At 53.5% G+C, this 27268-nt stretch overlaps 2 protein-coding genes across 4 annotated transcripts in view; both read right to left on the reverse strand.

Moving 5' to 3' along the window:
* Window positions 1–23899, reverse strand: TOP3B (topoisomerase (DNA) III beta). 3 transcript variants are annotated; one of them, XM_012644146.1, is made up of 18 exons: window positions 23882–23899; window positions 16180–16344; window positions 14971–15102; window positions 13543–13649; window positions 12763–12837; window positions 11167–11363; window positions 10496–10652; window positions 9416–9529; window positions 7522–7612; window positions 6153–6307; window positions 5908–6013; window positions 5092–5238; window positions 4775–4948; window positions 3125–3253; window positions 2438–2587; window positions 1974–2074; window positions 1277–1478; window positions 1–578 (listed from the first exon to the last, which is right to left on the reverse strand). In XM_012644146.1, the coding sequence occupies exons 2-18, from the start codon at window positions 16247–16249 to the stop codon at window positions 97–99; spliced, it is 2589 nt and encodes an 862-aa protein (XP_012499600.1). In that variant the 5' UTR covers window positions 16250–16344; window positions 23882–23899; the 3' UTR covers window positions 1–96. The 3 variants fall into 3 exon arrangements, with proteins under 3 accessions (XP_012499600.1, XP_012499599.1, XP_012499601.1); XM_012644145.1 differs by lacking the exon at window positions 23882–23899 and adding an exon at window positions 23607–23863; XM_012644147.1 differs by lacking the exon at window positions 23882–23899 and adding an exon at window positions 16505–17286.
* Window positions 23836–27268, reverse strand: part of LOC105810159 (leucine-rich repeat-containing protein 14-like) — an 11666-nt gene continuing 8233 nt past the window's right edge. Inside the window, 1 exon segment of the mRNA XM_012644082.1 lies at window positions 23836–24054. Coding sequence (XP_012499536.1) covers window positions 23836–24054 — 219 coding nt within the window.

Below are 27268 nucleotides of genomic sequence, written 5' to 3' on the forward strand. Positions count from 1 at the left end.
GAGAAAATGCCATTTTAATGGTTTCAGTGGCCTAGAGGACAACTGTCATGAGGCGTCTGCATCGCACTGGAGCCTGGGTGAGGGGCAACAGGGCCGTCATACGAAGTAGGCGGCCAGGGCCGACATCTTGTCCTTGGGCCGCCTGGGGTTGGGCTTCCCGGGAGGCCGCCGGGCCCGGCCCCGCCCTCGGCCCTGCCTCCTCCCTGGCCCGCCACGGTGCATGGGGTGGCAGGAGGCCGCGTGCTTCAGCTCCACCAGCTCCTGGAAGACAGGGTCACAGAAGACGCAGCCCACGTGCTGTGTCTCATCGCCCGGGAGCGGGGACTTGGCCTTGTTGAAGTCCACGTCGAGCAAGGCGGCCTCACACACGTTGCAGGTGTCAGCAGACACCCGCACGCGGTGGGCATTCTCGAAGCAGTGTGCCACCACGTTGCACTTGTTGCAGGCCACCTTCCACTTGGGGCCCGAGGTGGGGTCCAGCACCAGCACGCCACTCTCGCACTCCACGCACTGGCCGATGCCCAGCAGGCTCAGCGAATGCTGGCAGGAGGGGTGCGTGCACTCGTTGCAGCCCATGCCTGGCAGGGAGAGAGGAGCCCTGTGACACACACCTGCTCCCTGCCTCCCACCTGGGCCCACTCCCAGTGCCTCAAACTCCTGAGTCCTTCATTCCAGCAGAAAGTGCTCCTCTTGGTCTTGCGGAGACACCCTTACTCACGCTCTCTCGGGCTCCCAAAGCCTCCCGCTGCCATCACCCTGTCCTCAACTTTCAAGCCCCCTAGGCTAATGCCTTCTGGAAGCTTCTGGAGGGCAGGGATGGGGCCCCACTCCCCGGCAGCCTGGATAAGGACCCTGTAGTAAGTGTGGGCAGATGCCTCGGTCCCGCTGGTTCCTGGCCTGCGGTACGAGATGATGACACCCCAAAATGCTATGCAAGGCATAAAGGAGCTCGCACAGACATGAGCGTGGCAGGCCCCCACCTGCTGCGTCCTCTCGCTTACCCCAGCCCAGGAGGGAGCACAGCACGCCTGCTCCCCGGATCCAGGCGAGTGGACTATGGTGAGCAGAGAGTAGCAGGCCTACTAGCTGAGACCTGTGCAGTGCCCCAGCTGCACCCAGGGTCTCCTGTCTCAGTGCTAGTGAGTGTGGGAGGGCTCAGGGTAAGGGGTCCCCTGGGAGCCAGGCCTGGTGCAAGACAGAGGCTGCTGCTGAGCAGAGACTGCAGAACACAGCAGGGACAGAGGGAGCAGCCGGGGCCAGGGGCTGCCACACTCACCTTTTTTCATGTCTCGGAAGGGTGGGTGGTTGTAGCAGTAGGGGCACAGTGGGTAGCTCTTGCCCCGAGAGCCTGATGACCACAGGACCAGCTCGAAGTCGTCCAGTGGGCAGCGGAGCTCCTTATAGAGCTTGATGGTGCCGTTCTGGGGCAGTGTGTAGGTCTCGTCGCAGTGGGAGCAGTGCAGACGGCTGGGCTTAGCCTGCAGCAATGCCAGGGATGGGGTGTGAGGTCTCGGGGGCCACCCACTGGCCCGCCTGCCTCATTCCCTTCACAATCCAGAGCAAGTGACACCTAATGCAGAATACGTAATATGTCACAGGCAAGGACCTCTCCACTCTGGGCCATGAGTCCCAGGACCTGGCTCCACGTGTGGAGAAAGGCAGTTCTGAACCCCCTGCGTGTGTGTTACTGCCCGTGATGGCCAGTGAGGAGGAGTTATGGAAAAATAGACAACATGTGTTTGAGTGGTCCGATGGCTTCTGTGCTCCAGGGTCATGGGGACATTGTGGGTATTGCTTGTCAAGGCTGCTTTATGTCTCTGAGTCATTCTTATCTGACAACCGGGACAAAGAATATTATTCCTTGTTACCACCGATGATAAAGTTAGAGGCCTAAAGTGGCATGTGACTTGCCTGAGTTAGTGCACAGGGCGCTGCAGGCCAGGAGGGCAGTCGCAGCCCTTCCTCCCACCTACCTGGATGTACTTCATGAACCGGTGGCACTTCCCGCAGCGCGACAGGGGCTTGCCTGTGGCCGCCAGAGGCGAAAACGACACCTCCATCAACTCATCCATGCCTGAGAGCAAGCAGAGCGCAGGAGTCACACCCTCCCGGTCTCCAGGAGAGGACCTCTGGCAGTCACCTCTTTGGCAGACAGCTTGGTGTGACCCAGTGGGCTGGAGGGAGAGGCCACCACACGTGGTTAAGGATCTGAGTGTGGACACATCCCTGCAGGTGGTGGGTTTCTACTGTCAGTGACAGAACGGCAGGGCAGTAGCCCTGTGTGTGGGGTTAACACTCCTGCTCTCACCCTGACAGTAACCCTGCGTAGAGGCATCTTCGCTCCAGCCTGTGATCTCACGGGGGCCCCTGCTCCCCTGGGTGTTGGCAGCCCTGACAGAGGGTCTCCTGGTGAGGGGTGGGGAAGAGGTGGATCTACCAGCAATGGAGTCAACGAAGTAGTGGAACTTCCTCTTGAACACATCCAGGGTGTGGCCCAGCACCTGGCGGTAGTTAGCCTTGCCCTGGGCGATCAGGTTCAGCTGCTTCTCGACGGCGCTGCGGATGGTGGGGAGCACCAGCTCGGCGTCTGTGAGCAGGCGGGGCAGACGCTGCTGCAGCACTCGCGCCGGGCTGTGCCGCCCCCAGCGGGCAGCTCTGGCTGGTCCTCCAGCGGGAAGATACCAGGCCAGCTCCTGTGCCCCAGGCCTTTCCTGACTTCCCACCCAGAAATCTGGTGCAGAGCAGCCAGGGACATCCTGTGTCTAGGACCATGTCAGAGGCATGCTCCTGGCCAGCCCCAAGCCAGCTCTGTGCCTCTCCATCTCCCACTGGCCCTGGGGGGACCTCCCGGCGACAGAGCCTACGAGCACCTGAGTGAGAACCCCAGGCCCGGCTGGGAGCTGATCTGCAGGAAAGGGCCCCTCACCTCCCCTTTTGGCTCCTCCACACGCGTCCATCCCTCCTTCAAACACACTCTGAGCTCCTGTCCTGGGCAGCCCTGGGGTTCCTAGGGCTGGCAGGGGGCCTTGGGGGAGTGCACGTGGAGCCAGGGACTGTCTGGGGAGGCGGCAGAGCCCATGCCCAGGGAGCCCCAGTTGGCCCGGGGCAGGACTGAGGGACTCACCGATCTTGTAGTAGCCGTGCACCAGGACGATGCCCAGGTTGGTGGGCTTCAGCCGGCGCCCACTCTCCACGGTGACATAGTTGCGCTGGCAGATGTTGTTGATGTGCACGGGGATGCTGGCATCTGTGCCTAAAACACATGGCAAGACCCTGGTGTTCCTTGGCCTGCCCCATGGGACCGTGAGCTGTGGCTTCACCCCCACCTGTCACGGGGGCCCTGGCTCTCAGCCCCTCCCTCACTGCTCCTGGCCACCCACAGGAAGGAGGGCTGTGCCCTGTGCCAGTCAGCACACCATGTGCCAGTTGTGTACTGGCTTGAGAATCCAAGGGTGGCCCCCACAGCATGGGGTGCTTATTGCTGCTTTACAGTGGAGAGAGGCTCAGAGAGGTTAAGGAACTCTGCCAAGGTCACAGAGCTTATTCTGTGCCTGGTAAATGTCACCTCTTTGGCTTCTCCTGCTTTGATCTTGTGGCACCTGTCCCCTGAACACAGAGGCACTTATAGGCTCACTGAAGAATCACCCCCCCAAAACCTGGCCAATTTTGTCCACTTCCTGTCCCCCGCCTCTGCCCTCTCTCCAGGGTCCCTCACGATCCCCAGGGCAGATCCCCAGTTCCAAGGATTCAGCTTCCCCCACTCTGAGGTGCCTTCTTGGCAGAGAAAGTGAAGAGGAAAATGAGGCATTCCGACTGTGCCTTCCAGCTGGGGCAGTGAGATGGGACGGGCAGTGCCCAGTGGAAGGAGCACTGCCAGGGGAGGAGGCCCCCAGTCATGTGAGATGTCGCTCACAGCCGCTAGGCCTGGGGACTGGGCAAGATCACCTCTCCTGCAGGGTGCATGCACCAGTGACTACACTTTTGATCTGATGCACTCCCCTGGACTGCCCATTCTCACTTGGAAACTCTTGCTTATCCTGTGGGAAGCTCTGTCCCTGGGACAGGGACAGATATCTCTGCTCCCTCACTGGGAAGTGGCTCCCATGAGAATTTGGTTTCCCTGTTGCCTGATTCCAGGACAGACCTGGGCTGGCTGTGTGGACTTGGGAGGACATTGATCTTTGTTTTTTTTTTTTTGAGACAGAGTCTCGTTCTGTTGCCCCAGGTAGGGTGCACTGGCATCATGATAGCTCACTGCAGCCTCAAACTCCTGGGCTCAAGAGATCCTCCTGCCTCAGCCTCCTGAGTAGCTGGGCCTACAGGTGCATGCCACTATGCCCGGCTAATTTTTTCTATTTTTGGTAGAGACAGGGTCTCACTCTTGCTTAGGCTGGTCTCCAACTCTTGAGCTCAAGCGATCGCCCTGCCTTGGCCTTTCAGAGTGCTAGATTACAGGTGTGAGCCACCGTGCCCGCCCTGATCTGACCTTTATGAATGGTCTGGCACCCTGGGCCAAGCCTCAGCCCCGTGCACATTAGTCAGTGTGAGCTGGCCCTGCAGTGCAGGAGGGCACATCTGGGCCTTCAAGGGAGGGCCTGGTCGTGAGGGGCTGCCCACTGTAGTCCTGCCCACTTGGCTAGCCACACACTGGGTCAGCAGTCTCCAGATGCTGGCCTATGGACGGGTGCTGCGCTGGGTACAGAGAGGTCACCAGGCAACTCTGCAGATCCGGACTCCCACCCCATCCTGGAGGTGGCCCCGGCACCGCACCCACCGATGCCGTGCTTCTCCATGAGCGTGATGAGCTCGGCCTCCGTCAGGTAGTCAGGCGGACTCGTCTGCTTCTCCAGTACCTTCACCTCGCCCACAGGGAAGGTGTCGCCCCTCTGGCAGGTGGGCAGACTCTCCTCCAGGGGCACGCTCTGCCAGGGCATGATCTCTGTGAAGCCTGGAGAGATACACTGCTGCCACTCAGGGTCCCTGGGCTGGATGGCCCAGCCTCAGACCCTGGGCCTCCCACCTCTGGATACGACGTGGCACGTCCTGTCTGCCTGTGAAGACGAGGAGGAAAGCTGCGGCCTGCAGTGTTACCTGGGGAGATGACGGTCCTCCCTGAGCAGGTGAAGAGCTCAGGCCCGATCCTGAAGGAGATGGTGCTCTGCAGGTACTTGCAGTCGTGGCTGACCGTGGCGATGAAGTGTCTGGTGATATATTCGTAGAGCCGCCATGCATCACCCCCTGCAATAAGCCCAGGGCTGTCACCTGGGAGCTGGTTGGGGGTTCTCGTGCTAAGGACCCCCTGGCACTCTCACTTGAGCAGCAGGGATGCCAGCGCCTGCTTAAAGCCCGAGAAAGGAGGAAGGAAAGAAAATGCACAGGAAGGAAAAGCCAGTCTCCTGGGCCTTGGTGGCTTCCTCTCGCCTGTGGCTCCCACCTCCCTGTACGACCTCCCAAAGCTGCTCCTGGTGGGACTGTCCCTCCCCCATCTAGTGACATGCCACACCATGCCTTCCAACTCAGGCTGTGCAGTGGCTCTTGCCTCCGCCCATATTGCTCACCCTTCCTTACCTGCCTGCTCCTGGCACATGGGCCACAGGCACCACCTAGGGCCAGGTGGGGGCAGAAGGTCCCCCCACCATAGAGCCCTGACACTCTCTGCCTCAGTCCTATCCCACACCCCCCACGGCCGTCTGCCCACTCACCTCCTCTGACCAGCCACCTGCACCTGCTGCCACCTCGTTACTCCTGTCTCAGCCCCAGAGCAAGATCTGTTTCAGGCAGCCCCCTCACCACAGCTGTGGGCAGGCAGGGAGGAAAGGAGCCCCCACATTGCCAGGGGGGCCTGCCACCGACTCTGTAGCTTCTCGCCCCTCCTGCCTGGAAGCGTGAGGGGTGTGTGTGAGATACCTAATTCGGCCTCCGTGGCCGACCTCATGGGAGTGATGGGGGGATGGTCACCGGCATCGTGGCCTTTCCGTGGACGGTTGATACCTTCCGCTAATAACCGCTTTACCTGAGGGAGAGAAGACAGGGCAGAGTCCGAGTCTGGGCTTGGCCACCCTCCCCCTGGCCCTGGGTTTGCCCAGAGTGCCTGAGCTGGTCCTGAGGTCTCAGCAACAGGTGTGTGCAGGGGTGGGCCCGACTCCACTCACTGTGTCGGCCCAGTAAGGGTGGCTGGCCTGCTGTCGCAAAGAGCCCTTCAGGTCGAAGTTTTCGGGGTAGTGGGTGGTCTCTGTCCGCGGGTAGCTGATGTAGCCTTGCATGTAGAGCCGCTCAGCTGTCTGCATGGCGTGCTGCGGCCCCATGCCTGTGAGAGACAGGAGGCTCAGCTGGCCCAGACGGTGGGGATGGCCGGGTGCCTGCCCACAGGCCTGTGCACTCAGGCTCTCCCCAAGGCGGCCAGAACCTCCTGGAGGGTGAGGGTGCCCTGAGCAGGTGTGGCCAAAGCGCAGAGCTGCTGGCTGGGTGGGGGACCTGTGCCGCGCAGTCTTGTCCGAGGCCGAGTCCTGTACCGTGAGGGTGGGCCAGGATGGGGCCTGACGGGAAATGCTGCTCAGCCTACCTCAGAGTGCGCCCTCACAGTGCTTGTGGCCATGGTGATGTGGCCTTCAGAGTGCCTCTCCCCACGGTCTGGCCACAGAGCTGTAACCAGGCCATCACTCCACAGCCCCCTAAGGACTCCAGAGCCAACACTCTTAGAGGACACTGCCCACAGCTCCCCACGCGAGGGCCGCCAATGCCTAGAGGCCAAGGATGGTCAGAGGGCACCAGCTTTCTAGCCCAGCCCCCATCTCGCTACTGAGGAAACAAGGCTCAGGGAGGCGATGCTCACCCTGTCCCAGCAGGTGACACCTGGCTGGGGCCTCCCCCCTGCACCAGCGAAAGCCGCCCAAAGACTCTAACGTCAGGATGTCCCCCTCAGGTAGTGGCCAACATTACCATTGCTATTGTTAAAATGTGCTATTTCACGTCATTTGATCCTTACAGCAACCTAGAGAGACAGGTAACGTCGTTGCCCCATTTTCTCATGAGGAAACTGAAGCACGGGAGGCGGAAAGAAGTGGCTGAGCTGGGATTGGGACCGGAGCTTGGCTGCAGAGCTGGAACTCCAGGTTTAATGGCTCTGACAGACTCTGCTGCGCCAGGGACACCAAGGGTGGCCTTCCACATGTTCTGCCCCCCGCAGCAGCCACTCAGACACTGCATACCAGGAAATTGTCTGTTTTCCCCACATAAATTCAGGGAAGCTGTTGGGTATTAACCAACAATCCAATGAAACAGGATCCTCTCTCCTGTTTGTTTTTACTTGTTTCTCCTCTGGAACTTAAAGAGAAATGAAATTCTCGTGAGGCTCAGAACCCCTCAGCCTCGGGCATTGCATGGAGGAGATGTACTCAGCACAGGTGACAGCGTTGGTACCACCTGGCACCCCTAGGCACTCACTGCAGTGGGACAGAATGGGCCACCATGAGCCTGCCTCAAGGAGCCTTTGGGGGGCTTTAGAGAATCGTCCCTACATACCCAGAGAAGAGCTGGCCACACGCAGCATCTCCACAGTGTTCAGGGCCAGGGGCCTCTGCTTGGCCTTTTCTTTCTTGCTTGTGGCCTCCACCTGGAAGATGGGACCCAGAGAGGGATTTCTAAAGGGGAAGGCGCCACTATAGAGGGAATCGAGATGTGTGGGCAAAGGGTCTGGTTCCATTCATTTGGTCTCCCTGCTTCAATAATCCACTCTTTCCAGCAGCCTAAACACTTGATTCAGTATTTATTTAGAACCAGGAAGGGAAAAAGAATATAAACTCTGTTCTAGCCAGGAGAGGTAGTTTGTGCCTGTAATCCCAGTTACTCAGGAGGATCACTTGAGGCCAGGAGCTTGAGACCAGCCTGGGCAAGAGAGCGAGACCTCATCTATACAAAAAATAAAAATATTAGCTGGGCATGGTGGCACCTGTAGCATCAGCTACTTGGCAGGCTGAGGCCGGGGGATTGCTTGAGCCCAGGAGTTTGAGGCTGCAGTGAGCTACGATTGTGCCACTGTACCCCAGCCTGGGTGACAGAGTAAGACCTTATTTCTTTAAAAAAAAAGAAAAAGAAAAGAGAAAAACTAGGGAGAATGAGGAAGCATCTGGAGAAGGGGCTGTAGATGTGAACCCTGCAGAAGCTGTCTCAGCAGGGCAAGGAGGTGGGGAGGGGGCCGTCTGCGGGCAGCACCCACGCCTTGCTGTGGGGCAGGGCTGCCATCTGGGCCTGTTAGTACTGCTATGTCTTCCAATTCTTAAAGAAAAGCTGGGAGTCAGGATTTTTATGTGGATCTCACAATTTTTGAGTGTTGGTAAGTATTTTGAAATTTTTGTAAACACCGTGCAGGTTAAATGGAGAGCATCTGTGGGCTGGGCTTGGCTGGCAAGCTACCGCCCTCTACCTCCAGACTGAACGCTTGTCAGAAGAGACAGCTCTTTGTTTCGCCTATGGCAAAACAATTCAAACAACTCAACCGAGGCCTTTGCCCTTGCCAATCCCACAGAGACCAGCCAGGCAGTGCCTTCTGGATTCCAGAGCGACAACGTGGGTGCTGGCACTGGGGCCCATTGTGTATGGGCAGCAGTGGAGGCTGGGATCCACGCGGGCAAGGTCCGGAGGTGGAGATGGGGGTCTCTGCAGGAATGTGATCAATGCTAACAGCACAGAGCAGCTTTAGAAGTTCCAGAGGCCTGGCACAAGAGCATGGTGGGCAAGAGGGCACTCAAGGAAGGTTGGAGGACAGGAAGAAGGCACCTGAAGGAGGCCAGGCTGCACCTCGATAACTCTGGTGGCTTTCATAACTGTGGGGCACTTGCTACGATGGCCTCAGACATGCCCCCACCCCATGCAGCCAGCCCCCCTCGCCTGGTCACATCACCCTCCTCCTAACAGCCAAGCAACATGTCCTTCTAAGTCATAAAAACCCTGAGTAAGAACAAAATGCCATAAAGCCATGAAAGCTGACTGAGGTTGGGATCCAGGACCTGTCCCCCGCTGGCTGTGTGACCTTGGGCGAGAGCATTAAGGCGCACACAGGTCTCTCTACGGTTGTTAGCTTTAGATATCTCTGTGTGAAATGGAGTCCTGCCACAAGGAGGCGATGTCCATGGGGTCACATGGATGGGGGCAAGTGGAAGGGGCCTGACAGGGTTGCAGGTGTGGACGGTGCCTGGTGTGAGGCAGGCATGCAGCACACTGCAGCTACTGCGTTGGGCACAAATATCTCAGTAGGAGTATAAGGGTCAGTGAGCATTCCTCTTTCCAAAAGGATTCCGTGTTTCAGAAAGCGGGAGAAAGATGTGGCCCTGGGCACAAGCTATTCCTCCAGCCAGAGGCTTCCAAGGCCCAGGCCGACCCAAGGCAAAGGCGATAGGTGTGAGGGGAGCAGGCACACCTGGGCTTCCTTCTCCTGCTTTGTCAAATTCAAAAACATCTGTGCGATCTCTCGGTCGAACACTCTCACTCGGTCCCAGTCCAACAGGAGAGATCTGTCTTTATCAGTGTTAACCTGCAGGAAGAAGAACGAAAGGTGAACATACAAGTAATCAGGTGAGCCCATCACCAGGGAAAGAGCTGGGACAGACAAAGCTGGTCCTTGTCTAAGGTCTCACAGCTGTACCTGTTCAGCTCAGGCTGAAGCTCCTGAGCCCCTACCTCCCACACCGTCCCTGCCCACCCCCAACTCGTGGCCTGCACTAGGTAGGTCCCCCAGGAGTCCCCGGCCCCACGTCAACCAGAACAGCTCCGTATCATGCTCTGTATCTTACGGTGAGCTCCCAAGGAGGCTTTATGTGAAGAAAGGGTTGTAAAAAGTTTGGAAGCGGCCGGGCGCGGTGGCTCACGCCTGTAATCCTAGCTCTCTGGGAGGCCGAGGCGGGCGGATTGTTTGAGCTCAGGAGTTCAAAACCAGCCTGAGCAAGAGTGAGACCCCGTCTCTACTAAAAATAGAAAGAATTAATCGGATAACTAAAAATATATAGAAAAAATTAGCCGGGCATGGTGGCGCATGCCTGTAGTCCCAGCTACTCAGGAGGCTGAGGCAGAAGGATTGCTTGAGCCCAGGAGTTTGAGGTTGCTGTGAGCTAGGCTGACGCCACAGCACTCTGGCCCGGGCAACACAGTGAGACTCTGTCTCAAAAAAAAAAAAAAAAAAAAAAGTTAGGAAGCCAAGGGCCTCAGTCCAGTGCTTGGACCTGACTCCCGCAGCTGCTGGCTCCCTCGGGGTGCCCTCACCCCGCACTGCCAGAGCTGAACTTGTTCCCACTTATCCAAATTCAACACAGGCCCAGCCTAGTGCCACTGCCCTCATGGAGGCTGAGGTCCCCCTTCCCTGGACACCGCAGACCGGTGTTGGTGACAGCCGTCCCCACTTTTGCCCTCAGCCCAGGGCCTGCAGGATGACGCTGCTGGAAGACTGTCAGAATCCATGCCCCAGCCCAGGAAGCCCCAGCATGAAGAGAGAAGGGCAAGGAACCTTGGCCTGCAGCACCCAGTAGGTCTCCGGTTTGAAGGACTGGATTTTATCATGTCTCTCCACACAGAATCCCAGGGTGGGAGTCTGACATGGCCCGAAGGAGATGAGAGAGCTGTCTAAGTCACCGTATTTCCCCTGGAAATATTTAGTCTGAAACCTGGAAGGAGTGGTGGGGTGGGAAGGGGAGAGAAAGATATTTCGGTCATGACTTCACTCAAGACACTATAGTGAGACACTGTGAGTCCAGCCCGGGGCTAGGGGTGGTGTGAGGGAGGTGGCAGGGGCGGTGGCTCCCACTTAGAAGACCGTGAGAGAGGCAGAGCGATCATGGCCTTCAGGGAGGAATAGGGTGTGAGCAGGTGTGACGGAGAGAGGGGACAGAAGTTCCTGCCATCTGAGGCCAGGGAGCCTCCCATTCTATTCCATCCACCGCACACTCTCCTAAGGACCCCAGAGTGCACACGAATACTCTTTGTTTATCAAGCAGTAGCCTGTGGATCCCCGTCAGCTAAATACACAATTTTCTTCAGGGTTTTTAAAATGGTGGAATCATCTACTGCTCATCTGGGCTCCAAGAGGCCAGGGGGCCACAGATGGGGACCAGCAAAGGCAGGCTCTGGCCAAGGAGGGGGCGAGGTGTGCCTGGATCCCCTGTGCAGTGTGGCCAGCACCTGGTGAACGCACAGCCGATGCGCAGGTCCAGCTCCTGGCGGGCGTCCACCGAGAGTGCCTCGTTGTGGTCAGGCTCGCCCAGGCGGGCCATGGCGTTGCAGATGTCCGTGTCTGTGATGGAGCTGAACCTAGCCCGGAACACTGTCTTCTCTCCACTGTGGGTCTTGTTCATGACAGGCAGAACAGCATCAAGGACCTGGGGGAGGGCAGCTGGCTGTGACCCACCTCCCAGATCTCTGCTGCCCACTTTACACCCCACTGTGAGGCCTGGCTCCTTCCAGGGCGGGGCCTGCTTGTGTGTGCAACCCCCTCTCTCACCCCTGCCAGACCCTCTCCCATCTGCCTGCCTTTCCAGAAGCCTCAGGCCCTCTACAACACCCTGCCACATGGCCCCCTTTCCTCCCATCTACAAACACATTCAAACATCCCTGTCTGACGACTCTCTCTCTCCTTATCCTCTGCTTTCATCCCGCCAAATCAGAAAATGCTACTGCCAAGCACTTAAGGGACCTTATAGTCCCCAAATCCATCCCATGTGACCCATCTCCCCTCCTAGGAGGATGCAGCGCTTGGAGGGTTGGGTGAGACTTTTAAGAGACTGGAGAAGAGACAGGGAAGGAAAAACGAATAAAGAGGACAGGAAACAGGAAGCAGTGGGAAGGCCTCAGGGGGCCCTGGCTCACGGGTGGGGTCTGGGCAGCTTGGGCAGCACAGTGGGATCCTAGAGCCGAGACACACTAAGGAGGCTATGCAGTGGGAGGGGTCACCGCCGGAGCCTGGCCATGCAGCTTCTTGATGGGGAAGCAGTGGTTTGTTTCTGAAGGGAGAAAGCCCCGTGAGCTACCACCATTCTCCTTCCCAAGATGCAAGGACGCCTGGGGAGGAGCAGCCCTGCAGGGAAGGGACGGCAGAGGGTGTCTGGGAAGGGACAGAGCATCACCAGGTTTGCTGAGGGTGCTGCCCAAGCCCCATGCTCACCCCCCCGCTGTCACACTGGACATCTCCTGAGCCCAGGCGTGGGGTGCAGGGGCAGGGGGTGACCCAGAGGGAGCTGACGATGGAGGGGCACCAGGTGAGACCCGCAGCCATGACCCGTCTGAGGGTGCCATGGCCAAGGCAAGCACGGGGCAAGGGGAGCTGCCACCTGCTCCCTGCAGGGAGGGCCCCTGGGGGTGGCTGAGAGGTGGAGCCATCCTGGGAGGGGCAGAGGTGGGGGTAGGAAGAATGAGGCCTGCAAAGCAGCCCAGTGCTGAGGCCAGGCATCTACCAGCCTCAACTGAAGATCCCTTAGAGGTGCCCAAACCCACCCACTCCTTGAGACAGCCCCATTCTGAAATTTTCATCCACCTAGAAAATTCTGCCCTATGTTCGCTTATACCATGCATCCCCAGCAAGTGAAGTAACACTTGATCACTCCTCATGGAGTCTATCCATTTTAAAGTGTCTACGGAATTTCAAAATAAAGGCGGTGAAAGGCGTTTCCAAACCAATGTAGTTTATTCCCTCCTCTGGCCCCAGGTATGGTGTGACTGCGTCAGTCTGGGGATGGTGGCAAAAAGGCCAAAAGCAAGGACCAAAGTGGGCTCCGAACTCACCTCAAAGCAAATGTTCTCCCCTTCCTTGTCGCAGTCCAGCCACAGCACGATGTAATCGCAGCCTCTGCCCTCCACCTGCCACACAGCACACATTTACACGCCTGCCGCAGGCCGGGCTCTGTGCCACCCAGGCCTGGCGCTCCCATCCTGGACAGGAGGCAGAGCCCATGCCCAGGTGCCTGAGCCTCAGTTAGGAGGACGGGTGCCCAGGCTGGGCAGGGAGCCGGCTGCAGTGAGGCTGCCTCAGCCACTCAGAAAAGAATTTAATTCATAACTGCTGTTTTTTGGGCCAAAAAATATATACAATTGCAATATGATCTTAACCCCCAAAACTGCATAGAAAAAGGTTTAAAATGAAATAACCCTAAATGTTAACAGTGGTGGTCTTGAGGTAGTGTAATTATGAATAATTTTTTTATTTCTACTTATCCATATTTTCCAATTTTCCATAATGGGTATGCATTTGTTTTAAAATTGGGGGGAGGGGAACCCAAACAAACACAGTATTTCATAAGAAGAGTGCTTGCTCTCCAGGACCAAGTGAGGCAGGTGCCACAGCTGGTGGTGTGGGGACGCCCAGGTCTGCAGGGGCCTCGTGGGCCAGCAGGGGGCACTCACAGAAAGGGCAGCAGGCTGCCCAGGGCTGCCAAGAAGGCCCCTCTGTTCAGGATGGGGATAAGGACTCAAGTCATGGTGGGCAAGGCTGTCTGCAGCCGCCCGCTGTGCAAGGAGTAGGGCTGGGGGTCCCGGTGTGCTCGTGCCCAGGTGGGCCCCACGTACCTGCAGGAACTTCACCATGTTCAGCTTGGGGTTAGCTTCCTTCTTCTCTGTCGGAGCTTGGCTGAACAGCTCTGCGGGGTCCACCTTGTCCCACTTGTTGTACTTTCCTACAAGCCACAGCCACAGTGACATTGAATCATACTTCATGGCTCACAGGGTCTTGCCCTCCGAGACCGTCATAACTCCAGGACGACAGTGGCTTCATTTCACAAATAAGGAGAGGGAGGCTTGGAGAACCATGTGCCCAGGGTCACCCCGACAGTCAGGGATGTGAATTCAGGCCTTTGGGTAACTCCTGCCCACCAGGCCTTCCTTCTGCTGGGCTGCTGGGCTGATGCTAAACCCTGGCCACCTGCAGGAGCCATGAGGACTCTAGGCAGGGTTGCCGCTATGGCCTCGATTCGGGGACTCCCTGTGGCTGGCAGCACCATTCCTGGGCTGGTTTGCTTTGCCCGAGCACTGGACCACCCACTCGTGCCTTCTCTTGCTTTCACTCTGGATTTCTGTAACCCCCTCCCCCCACTTAGCACTTGATGGGGCACAACATGTGCTCAGCTGTTGCCCGTGGAGGGCCGATCCCTGGGCCTCAGGTCTGGCATATCCGCCTACTTCCCTGCTTACAGCCTGGCTCTTGCAAGTTCTTGCAGGTCCCATTTCTCACAGCCTGGGAGAATGGGGTCAGAGAGCCAAGTTCAAACTCTGGCTCTCCACCTGCCTGCTGGAGATAAAGCTTGGGGTCCAAATGCTCAGCCACACAACTCAGTCGCCATCGCTCAGTCATCGCTGAGCAGCAGGAACAACTACTGAGGCTTTGCTGTGTGCCAGGCCCTGTGCTGAGTCCTCGACCTTCGCCATCACCCTGAGTCCTTGGCAATCCTGGGAAGTAGATGGCACTTACAAGGCCCATTGCACACGTGGGAAATGGAAACGCACAGAGGGCCAGTCGCTGCCCCAGGCCAGCAGCGCAAGGGAACAGCCCGGTCAGACTCCTGTCAACCACAGAGCCCTGCAGCTAGACCTGGTGGGTCACTAATGCTGGCCCTTATGAGGTGATGAATAGTAATATGAGGATGACAATAATAGCCACCAAATAACCGATGGACAACAGTCAACTCAGCAGGAGCGGCAGCCCTCTCTCAAATGCCTGCATGGGCCTAGGATGGGCCCTACCGCCTGTCTGCACAGGAAGGCGCCCAGGGGATGCAGTGGCTAAGGGTGCTGCCGTGATGGGGATCCAGGGCTACTGAGCGCTGGAGCCTCGTTCTGGGCCCCTCACCCAGTGATCCCCCATCACCACTCCACGATCTGCTGGCCTCCTGACTCATGGATTCTGGACAAACTTCTGTGCACAGAGGCGTCCCCTGGCTCCAGCTGAAGCCTGGGCAGTGCCACGTAGGGCTCCCCTCAGCGGATGGGGAGGGGGCTCACCCAGGAAATCCAGGGTCATCACATGACCACAGACGGACGTCATCTTGAAGCACACCGGCTGGCCAGCGAAGGTCCCTGTGTACTCGTGGACTGAGCAGGCCCCGTTCAGCCCTTTGTGTGAGGACATGCTCCCTGGGGAGAAGCACACAGTGACGGCTGCTCCAGCAAGCTGCAGATGCCGTGGAGATCCTGGGGCCCCAATGCTGCCTCTTGGAGGGCCTGAGTCCCCCCTCCCCAGAGCAGTCAATGAGAACACTCCTCAGGCTGCTGTGGGCAATCGGGCACAGACAGATGTAACTGTGCTCCAGGAAACAGCATCTGTGAACAATCTCGCATGGTGTGCTCACTATGCAGAGCCTGGGGAGACGGGAGCAGACACTCTCGGGCTCTTTCTCTGCATTTCTGCCTCACTTCATTCACACTTTACTCATAGGTTACCAGGGATCTCCTAAATTATCAAATCCCATGGTGTCTTCTCATTCTCCACTGATGGCCCCAAAACCATACTTTCTTGGCCTCTGGGGAACGGGCACCGTTCCTTAGGTCTCCTCTGCCCCGTGGACCATGCCTTCTCAGCTCTACTGGGATCTCTTCCTCCCCCAACCACTGGACCAAGGGGTGGTCAAGTGGATGCTGCCATTTCTGGGTACCAATATACAAATACCCTTTCCATTTGGAGGAAATTCAAAGATAGGAAGGGAAACAGCATCCCCCCAACCACCCAGTGGCCAAAGTGGGAGCAAAGGGCAGACATGCCCTCTCCAGCTCCCTGGTAGCTTGACCCATCAGCTGCTCTTAAGTGACGTGAGGTCCAGAAGGCAATGGTGAGTGTCTAGTGTGACCATGTCAGGGCATGGCCTCATCAGACTTAGACTGGGATAGGGTCCTGGCTGTGTCTCCTCTCTTCCAGGGTTGGTTTCTGCTGCTTGTGACCAACAGCCCTGATTGGCACAGCACTCTGAAGAGGACTGCACCTCCTCTTCATTGTGAACTGGGCCTCAATCTTTTTGGGAGCCCCAGCCATGGCACCCGCCAGGTGGAAACAAATGCATCTCAGAGTGACTAATAGCAAGGTGCTTCGTTAACACCTGCTGGCCTGAATCCAATGTATCCCAGCCAGAGTGGAGTCACAGGGTGCTATGTCCTGTAAGGCACAGACAACCATTCTCACAGACCAAAGCAATACAGTGTAGGGCTGGTCTTTCCTACCTCGAGAGAGGATTTTGGCAATGGACTGCGCCAAGGATGGCTTTTCTGCAACCATGAGCACAGTCTTCATCTTCCCTCGGCCCTCACACTCCAGCTTCAGGACAACGGCAACGAAAAATTCAGAAACTGCTCTTCTGCAGCCCAGCGCTACAGTCAGTGTGACTCCTAAACAGAAGAACGGACACTCAGGAAACAACAACGTCTTCCCATGGAACCTATACCACTAACAAGGACACTCTTTTTAACAAACAAAACAAGACAAACCTGAGGCAAGGATGAGAAAAATTAGGGAAACTTGAAGACATGTGACATACAAACAACTGACCAGGTCAACTGAAGTGGCTCAGTCATCCACTGGGAATCTGGCTTCACTTGGGGGAAGCTGAAGTGGCCCCAATGATCTCAGGTCAATTTTGTCCTTAAATCCACGCTGGGAAGATGCTGGGGCCTATGTACCTGGACTGACGGCAGGGGCAGGTGGATCCCTGGATCTCCTCCCCGGGCTGGTCGTCCAGTCCCCAACAGAGGTCAAGGGGCCCTTCATGTCTACTTTCCTGCCTTCCCCACTCTACCTCTCACTCTGCAGGCCATGCTCTGGCCAAATTAAATTGGACACCATCACCTAAGGAAAAATACATTTGAAGCCTCTGTGCCTACGTCCCCTTGCCAGAAGTATTCCCCGAGGCCTGGAGGGTACAGCTGGACTGCCCACAGGCCCGGCTCAGGCGCTGACCCTCCTTTATGGAGCTCTCCCAACACCCCTGGCAGGATGAGCTGGCCTCTCCTGTGCCCACAGCTCTCGTCCTACGTCTCTGTTCCGACTGAATGCACACCACGCCATGGCCAGTGACTGCCTCACCCCCAACAGGACACACGAGGCTTCACATCTGAATCACTGACGGCATTTGCAACAGCTTTCGCTGCCTGGCACACATTTCATACCTGCTGGCTGAGTAAAAGAAAACCATATGAACCCTTTCTGTCTTTTTGATCATTATAAACACAGCACTGGTGTTTATAAGCATAGCATTATATTTAAAAAAAGGCTTGTACTGAGACAACCTGGCACGCTTCTGGGGAAAAAAGTAAAGTTAGACTCATATTTCATAATCCACTAAAACAGATTCCAGATCTAGCAAAGATTTAAGTAAAAAAATGAAACCAGAAAAATACTAGGAAAAAACATGAACTTTTAAAATAATCCCAGTATGAAGAAAAAACACCTAAGTATTTCAAAACTCAGAAGCACTTGAAACATGTTTAAAAGCATTTGGTTTCCTTTTCTGTGAACTATCTATTCATATTTTCTATCCACTTTTTTCAGTTGGATTGTTATTTTCTAATTTTTAGGAGTTGTTTATATAATGAGGAAACGTGATATGAAATGACATCCACCGATACTCACGAAAGAAAATGAGAACTACGACGCGCTTTTACTCATCTCCCTAGCAGAGACCCAAAGTCCGAGTGCACGGCAGGTGAGGGCGCGGGGCAGTTAAACTGCAACAGCTTCTACGTGGGGCAATCTGAAGAAACCTCTCAAAACTTCAAGTGCACATCCCCTGCAATTCCACCACTAGGAAAGAATTATTCCAGTTATTTATCGAGCACCTACTATGTGCTCGGTCCAGTCTTGGGTGCAAGGAATAAAGCAAGACCAGGTCCTGTCCTTCCAGAACCCACTGCAGGGCTGGGGAGCTCGCATGTGGGAAGGGGAGGGGCGGGGCAGGGCAGGGCTGGGCCATGACACCTGGGAGAAGAGTCCAGGCAGAAGGACTAGGGGAGGTGAGGCCTGAGGGGGAGACGGTTGGGCAGGATGGAGGGACAGCAAGGAGGCCAGAAGGGCTGGAGGGAGCAGGGACACAGAACGTGGGGCCTCTGGGTCTTGGGCTGGCCTCAGGGAAGTCGGGAGGCAGCAGAGTCCATACGGGTGGGATGATCTGACTTCAAGTCTTAAAGGGACATCTCCAGCTGCCATGCAGGTGACTGGGCCCTGGGTGGAGGCTGTCAGAGTCTGGGCAGGCCTGGGCTGGGGGAAAGTAGGCAAGTCAAGAATGACTCTGAGGCTGCGGGATTAGGCAGGAAAGGAAGGAAATGGCAGCTCGGGGTGGAGCTGTGGGAGCACAGTTCAGGCGTGTTGACTGTGCGCTATCAGACGGCCTGGGGGTCGGGAGATGAGGAGCCAGCAGTGGGGGTCAAAAGGGGTGAGGGTTCCAGGAAAGAGCACAGTAGGGCAGCCATCGCCGTGTCAAAGGCTACTGACAGGCAGGGTGAGGTGGTAGCTGAGACCTGACCATGGGGTCTGGCAACATGACAGTCCCTGGTGACCCTGATGGGGGCTGTTTGGTGAGTGACAGAGGTGAATGCTGCGCGGCTGAGTTTAAGAAAGCCCGGGAGAGGGGAGTGCTTTTCCCTCTTAGGCTGGAAGATATGCCAGCATGTTCTACGCTGATGGGACTGGTCCAGCAGTGAAGGAAAAGATGCAGGCGAGAGGGGAGGGAACTGCTGGGGTGATGGCCCTGGGTGGGCCAAGGGGCAAGAGGCAGCCAGTCAGTCAGGGTCTAGAGAGGAGGGGCAGTGTCCAGTCAGAGCAGGGGGCAACAGGGTCACATATCCCTGGACGGAGGAGGAAGCACGGGGCAGCTGTGCACTGAGGGGGACAGGTGGTGCTGGGGGCAGGCCCGCAGCAGGGGAAGGGCTGGATTTAGATGGGATAGGCCAGGTGACTGGGAAGGAGAGGGAGCCGGCAGGAGCGCGGGGGACGATTATAGGGACAGACCCACCTCTGAGATAGGTAAGGAGGGAGGTGCAGGCATGGGACGGCCCACACAGGGTATGTTCTGTGGGGTCCAAGAACTGTAAAGTGAGAGTCAAAGGAAGCAATCCCGGGGTGGGATGCTGGGGCGGGGATTGCGGAGGGGCTCAGGCAGTGCTGACCCAGGGGGTGTGTGAGGGCCCCGAGAAGGGTAGAAGGCAAGGTCACCAGGGGAGAAGCGGCCACTGAGTTGGGTGGCAGGCCCTGAGGAGACTGGGACAGGGCAGCACTGGAGTGACCTCAGGCCAGACACAGTGGAGCCTGGGACTAAACACACTCTGGGGAATTCTCTGTAGTATTATGGTTCATGATAAAAGATTAGAAACAACCTAGTGTCCCTCTGTAGGGAACTGGTTAAATGAAAGTACGGCATTTACACACAATGCAACACTCTGCGGCGTGAGAAAGGAATGTATCTGCTCAGTAGACAGTAACGTGAATGAGATCACGGAGGTAAAGTAGGTGGCTGTATGATGGCATGTACAGAGCGCTGCCATCTGTGAGCTCACACACACGCGTGCACGTGCACACGCTTGTTTATAAAGAGCAGACTCGTCTGAGTAGAACCCAAAACAAAGCAGTCTAATGAAAAAGAACTAAGACAATGGATTTATAAATAAAGAAAAAGTAAAGCCCAAAATATAACAGAGGGCTGGAAAGGGCATCATTAAGAAAGGATGCCACCAGAGCCTCCTTCGCTAAAGCGGCATGTGCAGAAGTGGCCCGAGGGCTGAGGTTTAAAGGAGACCCAGGGACTCCTCTTCTCCCACCCAGAGAAGCCAGAGGGGAAAGTGGCAGCAGAGGGGGATTGTTCTGTCGCCTTCCAAGGTAAGAAAAAAGTTTTGTCCTAAAATGTTTCCTCAGAGTTTTTCATGTTTGTGTCATAAAGTAGCCAGCAATTATGAGCTGCCAACCCTGTCCCCCGCTGTAAGAGACCACAGGACTATAATGAAATCAGCAATCTCTATAAGAAAGCTGCCCTGAATAAAACAATTTGCTTTTTTGCTCCAAAATAATACTTGGATGTTCCCCCTAAATACACAATTGGGCTGGATGTGCTCGCACACACCTGTAATCCCAGCTATTCGGGAGGGTGGGGCAAGAGAATTGCTTGAGGCCAAGACTTTGAGACCAGCCTGGGCAACATAGTGGGACCCCTATCTTTAAAAAAAAAACCAAAACAACCCTACATACATAATCATCCCAGAGAAAAAGAGCCGAGATCACCCAGAATGACGACGCTGGCAGTCTGCAGACGAGCTCACCAGCCCGTGACAGCTCCAGATGCATCTCGCACTGCCCTGCTATGCACTCTCCAACCCTCCCTCCCTGTGTATCATGGCTGTTCCTGCCTTTGGGCCTCTGCCTAGCCACCTTTTCCCATTAGTCTGCTTGCTCTGACTCCCTGTACTCCTGGTATCATTAGTCTGTTTCCCCCATGATCATGTCTAGTTCATTGTTGTATCTCTGGCACCCAGCGAGCACTAAATGCTTGACGAATTAATGAATGAACAGCAAAAGCTGTTGTGACTTGGCCCCTGCTTTCCGTTCTGGGAAAATTTTGGTCCTGCCAAAGTCAGAGACCCAGAAATGAGGTTTAAAGGAGACCCAGGGAATCCCCTTCTCCCACCCCAAGAAGCCAGAGGCCAGAAGGGAAAACGCAGCAGAGAGGGACTGTTCCCAAAAGTAGGAAAAAAGTTTTGTTCTAAAATGTTTCCTCAGATTTTCCGATGTTTGTGTCACAGAGTAGCCAGCAGTTGTGGCACAGTGATGACATGCCAGGCACCAGGCAATCCTGCCAATGCCCTTGGGAGAGGGTGCTGCCACCGTACTGGCCTACAGTGGGAACTGCAGGGTCAGAGAGACCAGAGCCTGAGTGCCAGGACATGGATTTGAACCTGGGCCTGTTTGTTCTAGAATCTACGCTCTAAGCCTGATCCTGTCCAACCTCTATAAGCATCCTGAACAGAACAGCAGCCCTGCTTTGCTTCCCTGTAGCACCTACCACCGTGCATGATAGAGCCTCCATCTACTTATTTGGTTCTTGCCTTACAGCTCCTAGAACATAAGCAAGCTCCGGGAGAATAGGGCTTTTACTTTGTTCACTCTAATGGTAAGCAGATGGTGAGAAAATACTGACTGGATATATAATACAGAGTAATTGTACCTGCAAAGTGAAGAATAATAATGCTTTTAGATCTCTAAAATTTAAAAACTGACTTTAAATCTGTAAGAGTACCGCAAACACTTCTCAATGTTCTTTTTTCCCATGGTGTCAAAGTCTCTGAAAATGTCCTATCTTCACCACTCCCCTTTGCACCTAAGATCCTAAGTTTTTCAATAAAAAACAGATTGACAAATCCCTTCAGAGAGAAACATTTTGCCTTAGCATCTTAAAGGGGATCACCCCATTTACCCAGGGACAGGGATGAAATCGGGCAGTTTACACAAAGGCACATCTGTCCCAATTTCAGATTGCCTGTCTACCTGTCAGACTGTGCAGTTATAATTCATGTGTGACACACACCTGTCTTTAATAGCTCTGGCTCTAAAGACATAAAAGTTCTAGTTTGGCTGGGCACGGTGGCTCACACCAGTAATCCTTGCACTTTGGGAGGTCGAGGTGGGAGAATTGGATTGCTTGAACTCAGGAGTTCAAGACCAGTCTGAGCAACAGCGAAACCCCGTCTATACTAAAAATAGAAAAAATTAGCCAGGGTGTTGTGGCACGTGCCTGTCCTTCCAGCTACTAGAGAGGCCGAGGCAGGAAGATTGCTTGAGCCCAGGAGTTTGAGGTTGCATTGAGCTACGATGATGCCACTGCACTCTACCCAGAGGACAGAGGGAGACTGTCTCTAGTTCAACACTTTATATTAATACATTAGTGTTGCATGAGTACTTTGTAATCTTTTTTTTTTTTTTTTTGAGACAGAGTCTCATTCTGTTGCCCATGCTAGAGTGCCGTGGCGTCAGCCTAGCTCATAGCAACCTCAAACTCCTGGGCTCAAGTGATCCTCCTGCCTCAGCTTCCCGAGTAGCTGGGACTATAGGCGTGCACCACCACACCCAGCTAATTTTTTCTTTCTGTTTTTAGTTGCCCAGCTAAGTTTTTATATTTTTAGTAGGGACGGGGTCTTGTTCTTGCTGAGGCGTCTTGAACTCCGGACCTCAAACAAGCTTCCCACCTCGGCCTCCCAGAGTGCTAGGATTACAGGTGTGAGCCACCGCGCCTAGACTGTTATGTTCTGAATATCACTATTTTATTGGAGAAAAAACATCCCTTCCTTCAAGGGTATGGAATCATAATGGAATACTGGGGAAAGGGGCTTTGGCAGCTATTGGTACAACCACTTCAAAGAAGAAGAATAAACTAAGGCTCAGAGAAAGTGATTTTCCAAAGGTCACCTGTGAAATTTGCCAAATGGGGACTGAAACTCATGCTTCCTGACTCCCAGCCAAGGGCACTTTTCTTTAACTGAACCAGGTTCCATCTCTTCAAAATGTCTGCGATCTTACCTGTGCTTAATTTTCTGTGACTAACCTTGGAGCCTCCCTATTATTCCATTAAGGCACATCTCCCATTTCACAATGGAAGCCTACGAGAACAAAACCTGAAAGCAACAGTTTGCAAGCTTCATTTACACACCATCATCACACTTTTGCCTGACCAACATTATTATTCACTTTAAGTTCTTGCTTTTTATTTTTAAGCTTAAATACATAAAAATGGCCAGAAAAAGGTTCTTTACAAGTAACCTACTTAGTACATCAGGTTCGATCTTGTTGCCCCCCAAAGCTCTGAGTCTGCAATTTGTCCTAATTTAAAAAGGGAGATTGGCAAGTGCTTAAAAATTGCTAATTGTTGACAGGGAACACCCTGAATTGGGACTATAGTTAGAAGGACTGAAAGTGAATTAAAGAGGGAGTAGCAGGTTAGCCTGTTAGTACCCTGTCAATTCTAACCAGCAATACTACCTACAGTATGTGTGTTTTGGGGACACCGCAAATATAGAAATTTCCTTTCAGGTCAGTGTCTTATGAACCAGCGGATGTGGCTAGGCAGTGGAGGCCTAGCAGTGGTCTGAATACCATTAAAATTCCAAGGATTTTTCACCTTAGTAACTTTACCAAACACCTACAGAATCAGGAAAAGAGAGAAACAATGACCATTTCTTAAGCTCCTCCTCTGTACTAGGCGTGTCAGAGCTATAAACACTACTTTATTTAATTGTGCCAACAACCCTATAAGGCAGGCATTTTAATTTTTTAAAAGCATGTGTAAATTGACGTTCAGAACACTGCTCTCTAGCCATCAAGCCTAAGGTAGGCTGGCCTCTCACATCCTGTTCCCAAAGGCAAGAGGGATAAAAAAGGCAAGAGATCATCTTCTTTCCTTTCACCTCTGCTAGAAATTACTGCCCTTGGATTGTAGCTGATTTCTTTATAAAGTATCCTCCCTCATCTACAGGTAACAGGTCAGAGAACCCAGGTGCCCTCAAGACCGAGCCAGGGTCCAGGAGACAGCGAGTGCGAGTGGAACCTGCCTGGGAGTGGACCACGCCGACCTGGGCCCCCGCAGCTGCACAGCCTCCCTGAGCCTCAGTTTCCCTACCTGTGAGATTTGGACAACACTTCACCTCAAAGAGCTGTGGGAGGGTTCGCTGAAGAAGAGTATTAACCGCAGGGCCTGCTCCCTCCAGGCAGAGAGCTAAGCGCTGGCCCATCACCCCTTCCCTGAGTCCCGCAGCAAGCCCCGAGGGCGAGGGTCACCCCAGCTAGGCAAGAGGCGACGAGAGTGTAGAGCCCGCGCCCCAGCACAGGGGGCTGCGCCCGGCCCGCATTCAGGAAACACGCCCGAAAAAGGCCCGCTCTTGCAGCTTCTCTGACCTGCCCAGCGAGAGGACCTTCGCCCGCCGCTCTCCCGCAGCCCCACAGGGGTTTCCGCTCCGACTTTTGCTCCCGGGGCGGCCACCGGCAACCCCTACTTCCGGGTCCAGCGCTTCTGGCGTCCCCGCGTTCTGCGCGCCAGCGTCTGCCCTCCGGCTCCCGCGCGTCGGCGTCTGCGGGTTCCGTGGGTAGCGGGTTCCGTGGGTAGCGCGTTCCGGGGGCACCGCCGGGCGTTGGTCCTTCCACGCCGCGGACCGCAGGGGCCCCCCAAACTTCCACCCTGACCCGTCTCCGCCGCAGTCCGCAGAGGGTCACCAAACCCTTCCCGCCACAGGGACACAATAATGATAATTTTCATTACAATGACTATGAAAACTGGCATGAAAATATGTAATATCTGCTGTTAATAATTAAAATAATAAAAAACTTCAGATGCGTGTATAGCAAGCTTCCTTCAATGCTATAGATATTTTTTGTATGTTACAGCATTAGGATTATAGGTTTGTCTTCACGATCTTATTTTAATTTATTTTACATAATAACGAACACACATTTCCTTTGCTCCCTGTAGACACTTTCCCCAATCTGCCTTTACTGGAATACTAACCCCGATAGATCCTCTGGAAAAAGAAAAGTTCCATGGAAAAATGAAGGTTTGGAAATGCCACAAATTAAGAGTGGCAGTGAGATTTTGCTTTCAAAACAGAACTCCCGGTTCCAAACCCACTCCTTGATAGGTTCTCCATCTCCAAAATGGCAAGGGTGGCAGAGAGGCAAAACCGGAGGCCTTCTGCTCATCTAGTCTATCCATTGTCCAGGGTTCATTCTGCAGAGCCTGAGGAAGGACCGAGGCCTGGACCCAGCAGGGGACGGGATGCTCAGTGGTCAGCTCTGGAGGCCTAGGTGTCTCAAGATGTTCTTGGAGCTGAGAAATTGCAGCTGCCTTGTGCGGTCTTCCCAGAGAGCCCTGCAGCTGACCATCCCTCCCCACCGCCAACATTTCCCCAACCTCCCTGTCAGCTTGGATCAGGGCCTCTCATGGACCCTTAGGTTGACAAATGACCCAGATTGAGAGGAACCCTTTGACTTTTTGGAGGTCCCCTTCCAGTGTAACTCCCAACCCCCAGGTGCATTCTGACCAGGGGAACAGTGGCCTAGGGTCAACTTAGCTGGAGGGGGCTTTCCTCTTCCTCCATGGCTAGGAAGAAACTAGGCCCACTGGCTGCAGGAAGAGGAGAATCCCAATTCGTACCCACCAGGGAGATGACCTGGGGAATGCTTCTGATTGGTTGCACCTGGGTCAGAAATCCTGCCTTTGATTCAAGTGGGGGCCAAGAGGCAAGGTCAAGTGATTCATGGGGGCCACCGCTGGGGTAGGAGGATGGGGGCCACCGCTGGGATAGGAGGATCGGAGCCCTGGGCTTCTCAGGAACCAGGCAGCCTCCACCCAGCACTGAGACTGATCTCTACTGGAAACAGTCCAACTCCTCAGCCAGCCTTGGGTGGGGCAGGGCAGGGGAGAATCATTAAGGCTCCATTTCCTCCGCCCCCAGCCATCGAGAAAATCTGCTTTACTACCTTTAGAACAGGGCTCTCCAGCAGGGCAGGTCAATTTACCAAGAAGATATAACAGTTCTAAACCAGTATGCATATAATAAAATGTTCTCAAACTATATAAAGCGGAAATTGATAGAACTACAGGGAGGAACTAACAAATCCCCTATCATGGTAGGTGATTAATACAGATCTATTGATTAGCGATATCACCTAGTGAACATATATACAAAATCTAAAACCATAGCAAAATAAATCCGGCAGAATATTAAAAGGACAATATGTCATGATCAGGTTAGGGTCATCCCCACAATGCATTTTAATATTAGAAAATCTATTAGGTTGAACTAATTAAAATTGTGTTTTTATTGGTCAAAAATGGTCAAATATCAGCAATTTGATATTGTTTTAATATAAATATCATTCACCACATTAGGACATGAAAGAAGAAAGTCATGTTATTATCTTAATAGAGGTAGAAAAGGCATTTGGTAAAATTTAATACCTGGTGTATAAAGTAAGAGAAGAAAAAAAGAAATAAAAGGCATAAGGATTGGAAAGGAAGAAACAAAAGTGATCTGCTGATAATATGATATTCTACTAGGAATACCAAGAAGAATCTATTGATAAATTAACAGAAATAACAAGAGAGATTTACCAGATAACTGATTAAAAGATCAATATCCAAAAGTCAATTTCATTTCTATATACCGGTGACAATTAGAAAATGTAATGATAAAAAAAGGCATTTACCTAGCAAAAACCATCATGTAGTATCTAGGGATAAATTCACAAAAGTTTTTAAAGATCTAAATGGGGAAAAGTATAAAACTATAAATCGTAAATAAAGAGCCCATGTTCATGGATAAGAAAACTTAGTATCATAAGAATGTCAATTCTCTCCATACTGACTTTTAGATGCAATGTAGTTAAAATAAAAATCTGAGTAGGATCTTTTTTGAAATTTGACAAACAGATTTTAAAATTTACAGAAAAGAATAAAGGGCCAAGAATTTCCTAGATTTCTAAAGAGGAAGGTTATTGGGTTAGGAGGAGGAGGAGAGATGGCTAGGAATGGAGGGAGACTTGGTACCAGAAACTGACCAACAAAAACAGAGAACAGGGAAACGGACTCGTGTACATGTGACTTTGAAATATGACAGAGGTAGCAATCAGGTCAGCGGAAATTGATGCCATAATAAATGGCTGTCTGGATGCAAAAAAATGAAATTGGATCCTTACCTCAGACCATATAGAAAAAAATGCCAGATGCGTTCAAAACTTAAATGTTAAAAGTAAAACTTTACAATTTTTATTTAAAAATGCAGTTCAATATGTTTCTGACTTAAGGTAGAAAATAATTTTATTTAAGAGATGAAGTCTTGCTATGCTGTCCAAACCAGCCTCGAACTCCTCTGCTAAAGCGATTCTTCCGCCTCAACCTCCTGGGTAGCTGGGACTACAGGTGTGCACGGCCACGCTTAGCTGTGGAAATGATTCCTTAAGCCACAAAGAGTGATCATTATAAAATAAAGAATTGATACAGTTGATTATATTACAATTAAGAATTTTTTTTAGCAAAACACACTTTTTAAAAAGTGAAGAAATAACATAAGCTACGACCTGGGAGAAGATATGACCAATACATAAAACTGGCAAAGGTTTAGTATCCAGAATATAAAAAGAACTGCAAATCAACACAAACAACGGAATGGAAAGATGGGTAAAAAAAAGACGTGAACAAGAATTTCATGGAAAGGAATTACACACGGCCAATAGACGTAGGAAGAAACATGCAACCTCTTTAATAAACAGGGAAATGTAAAATCAAAA

Source organism: Propithecus coquereli, unplaced genomic scaffold (genome assembly GCF_000956105.1).
Source record: "Propithecus coquereli isolate 6110/MARCELLA unplaced genomic scaffold, Pcoq_1.0 Scaffold206, whole genome shotgun sequence".
NCBI lineage: Eukaryota > Metazoa > Chordata > Mammalia > Primates > Indriidae > Propithecus > Propithecus coquereli.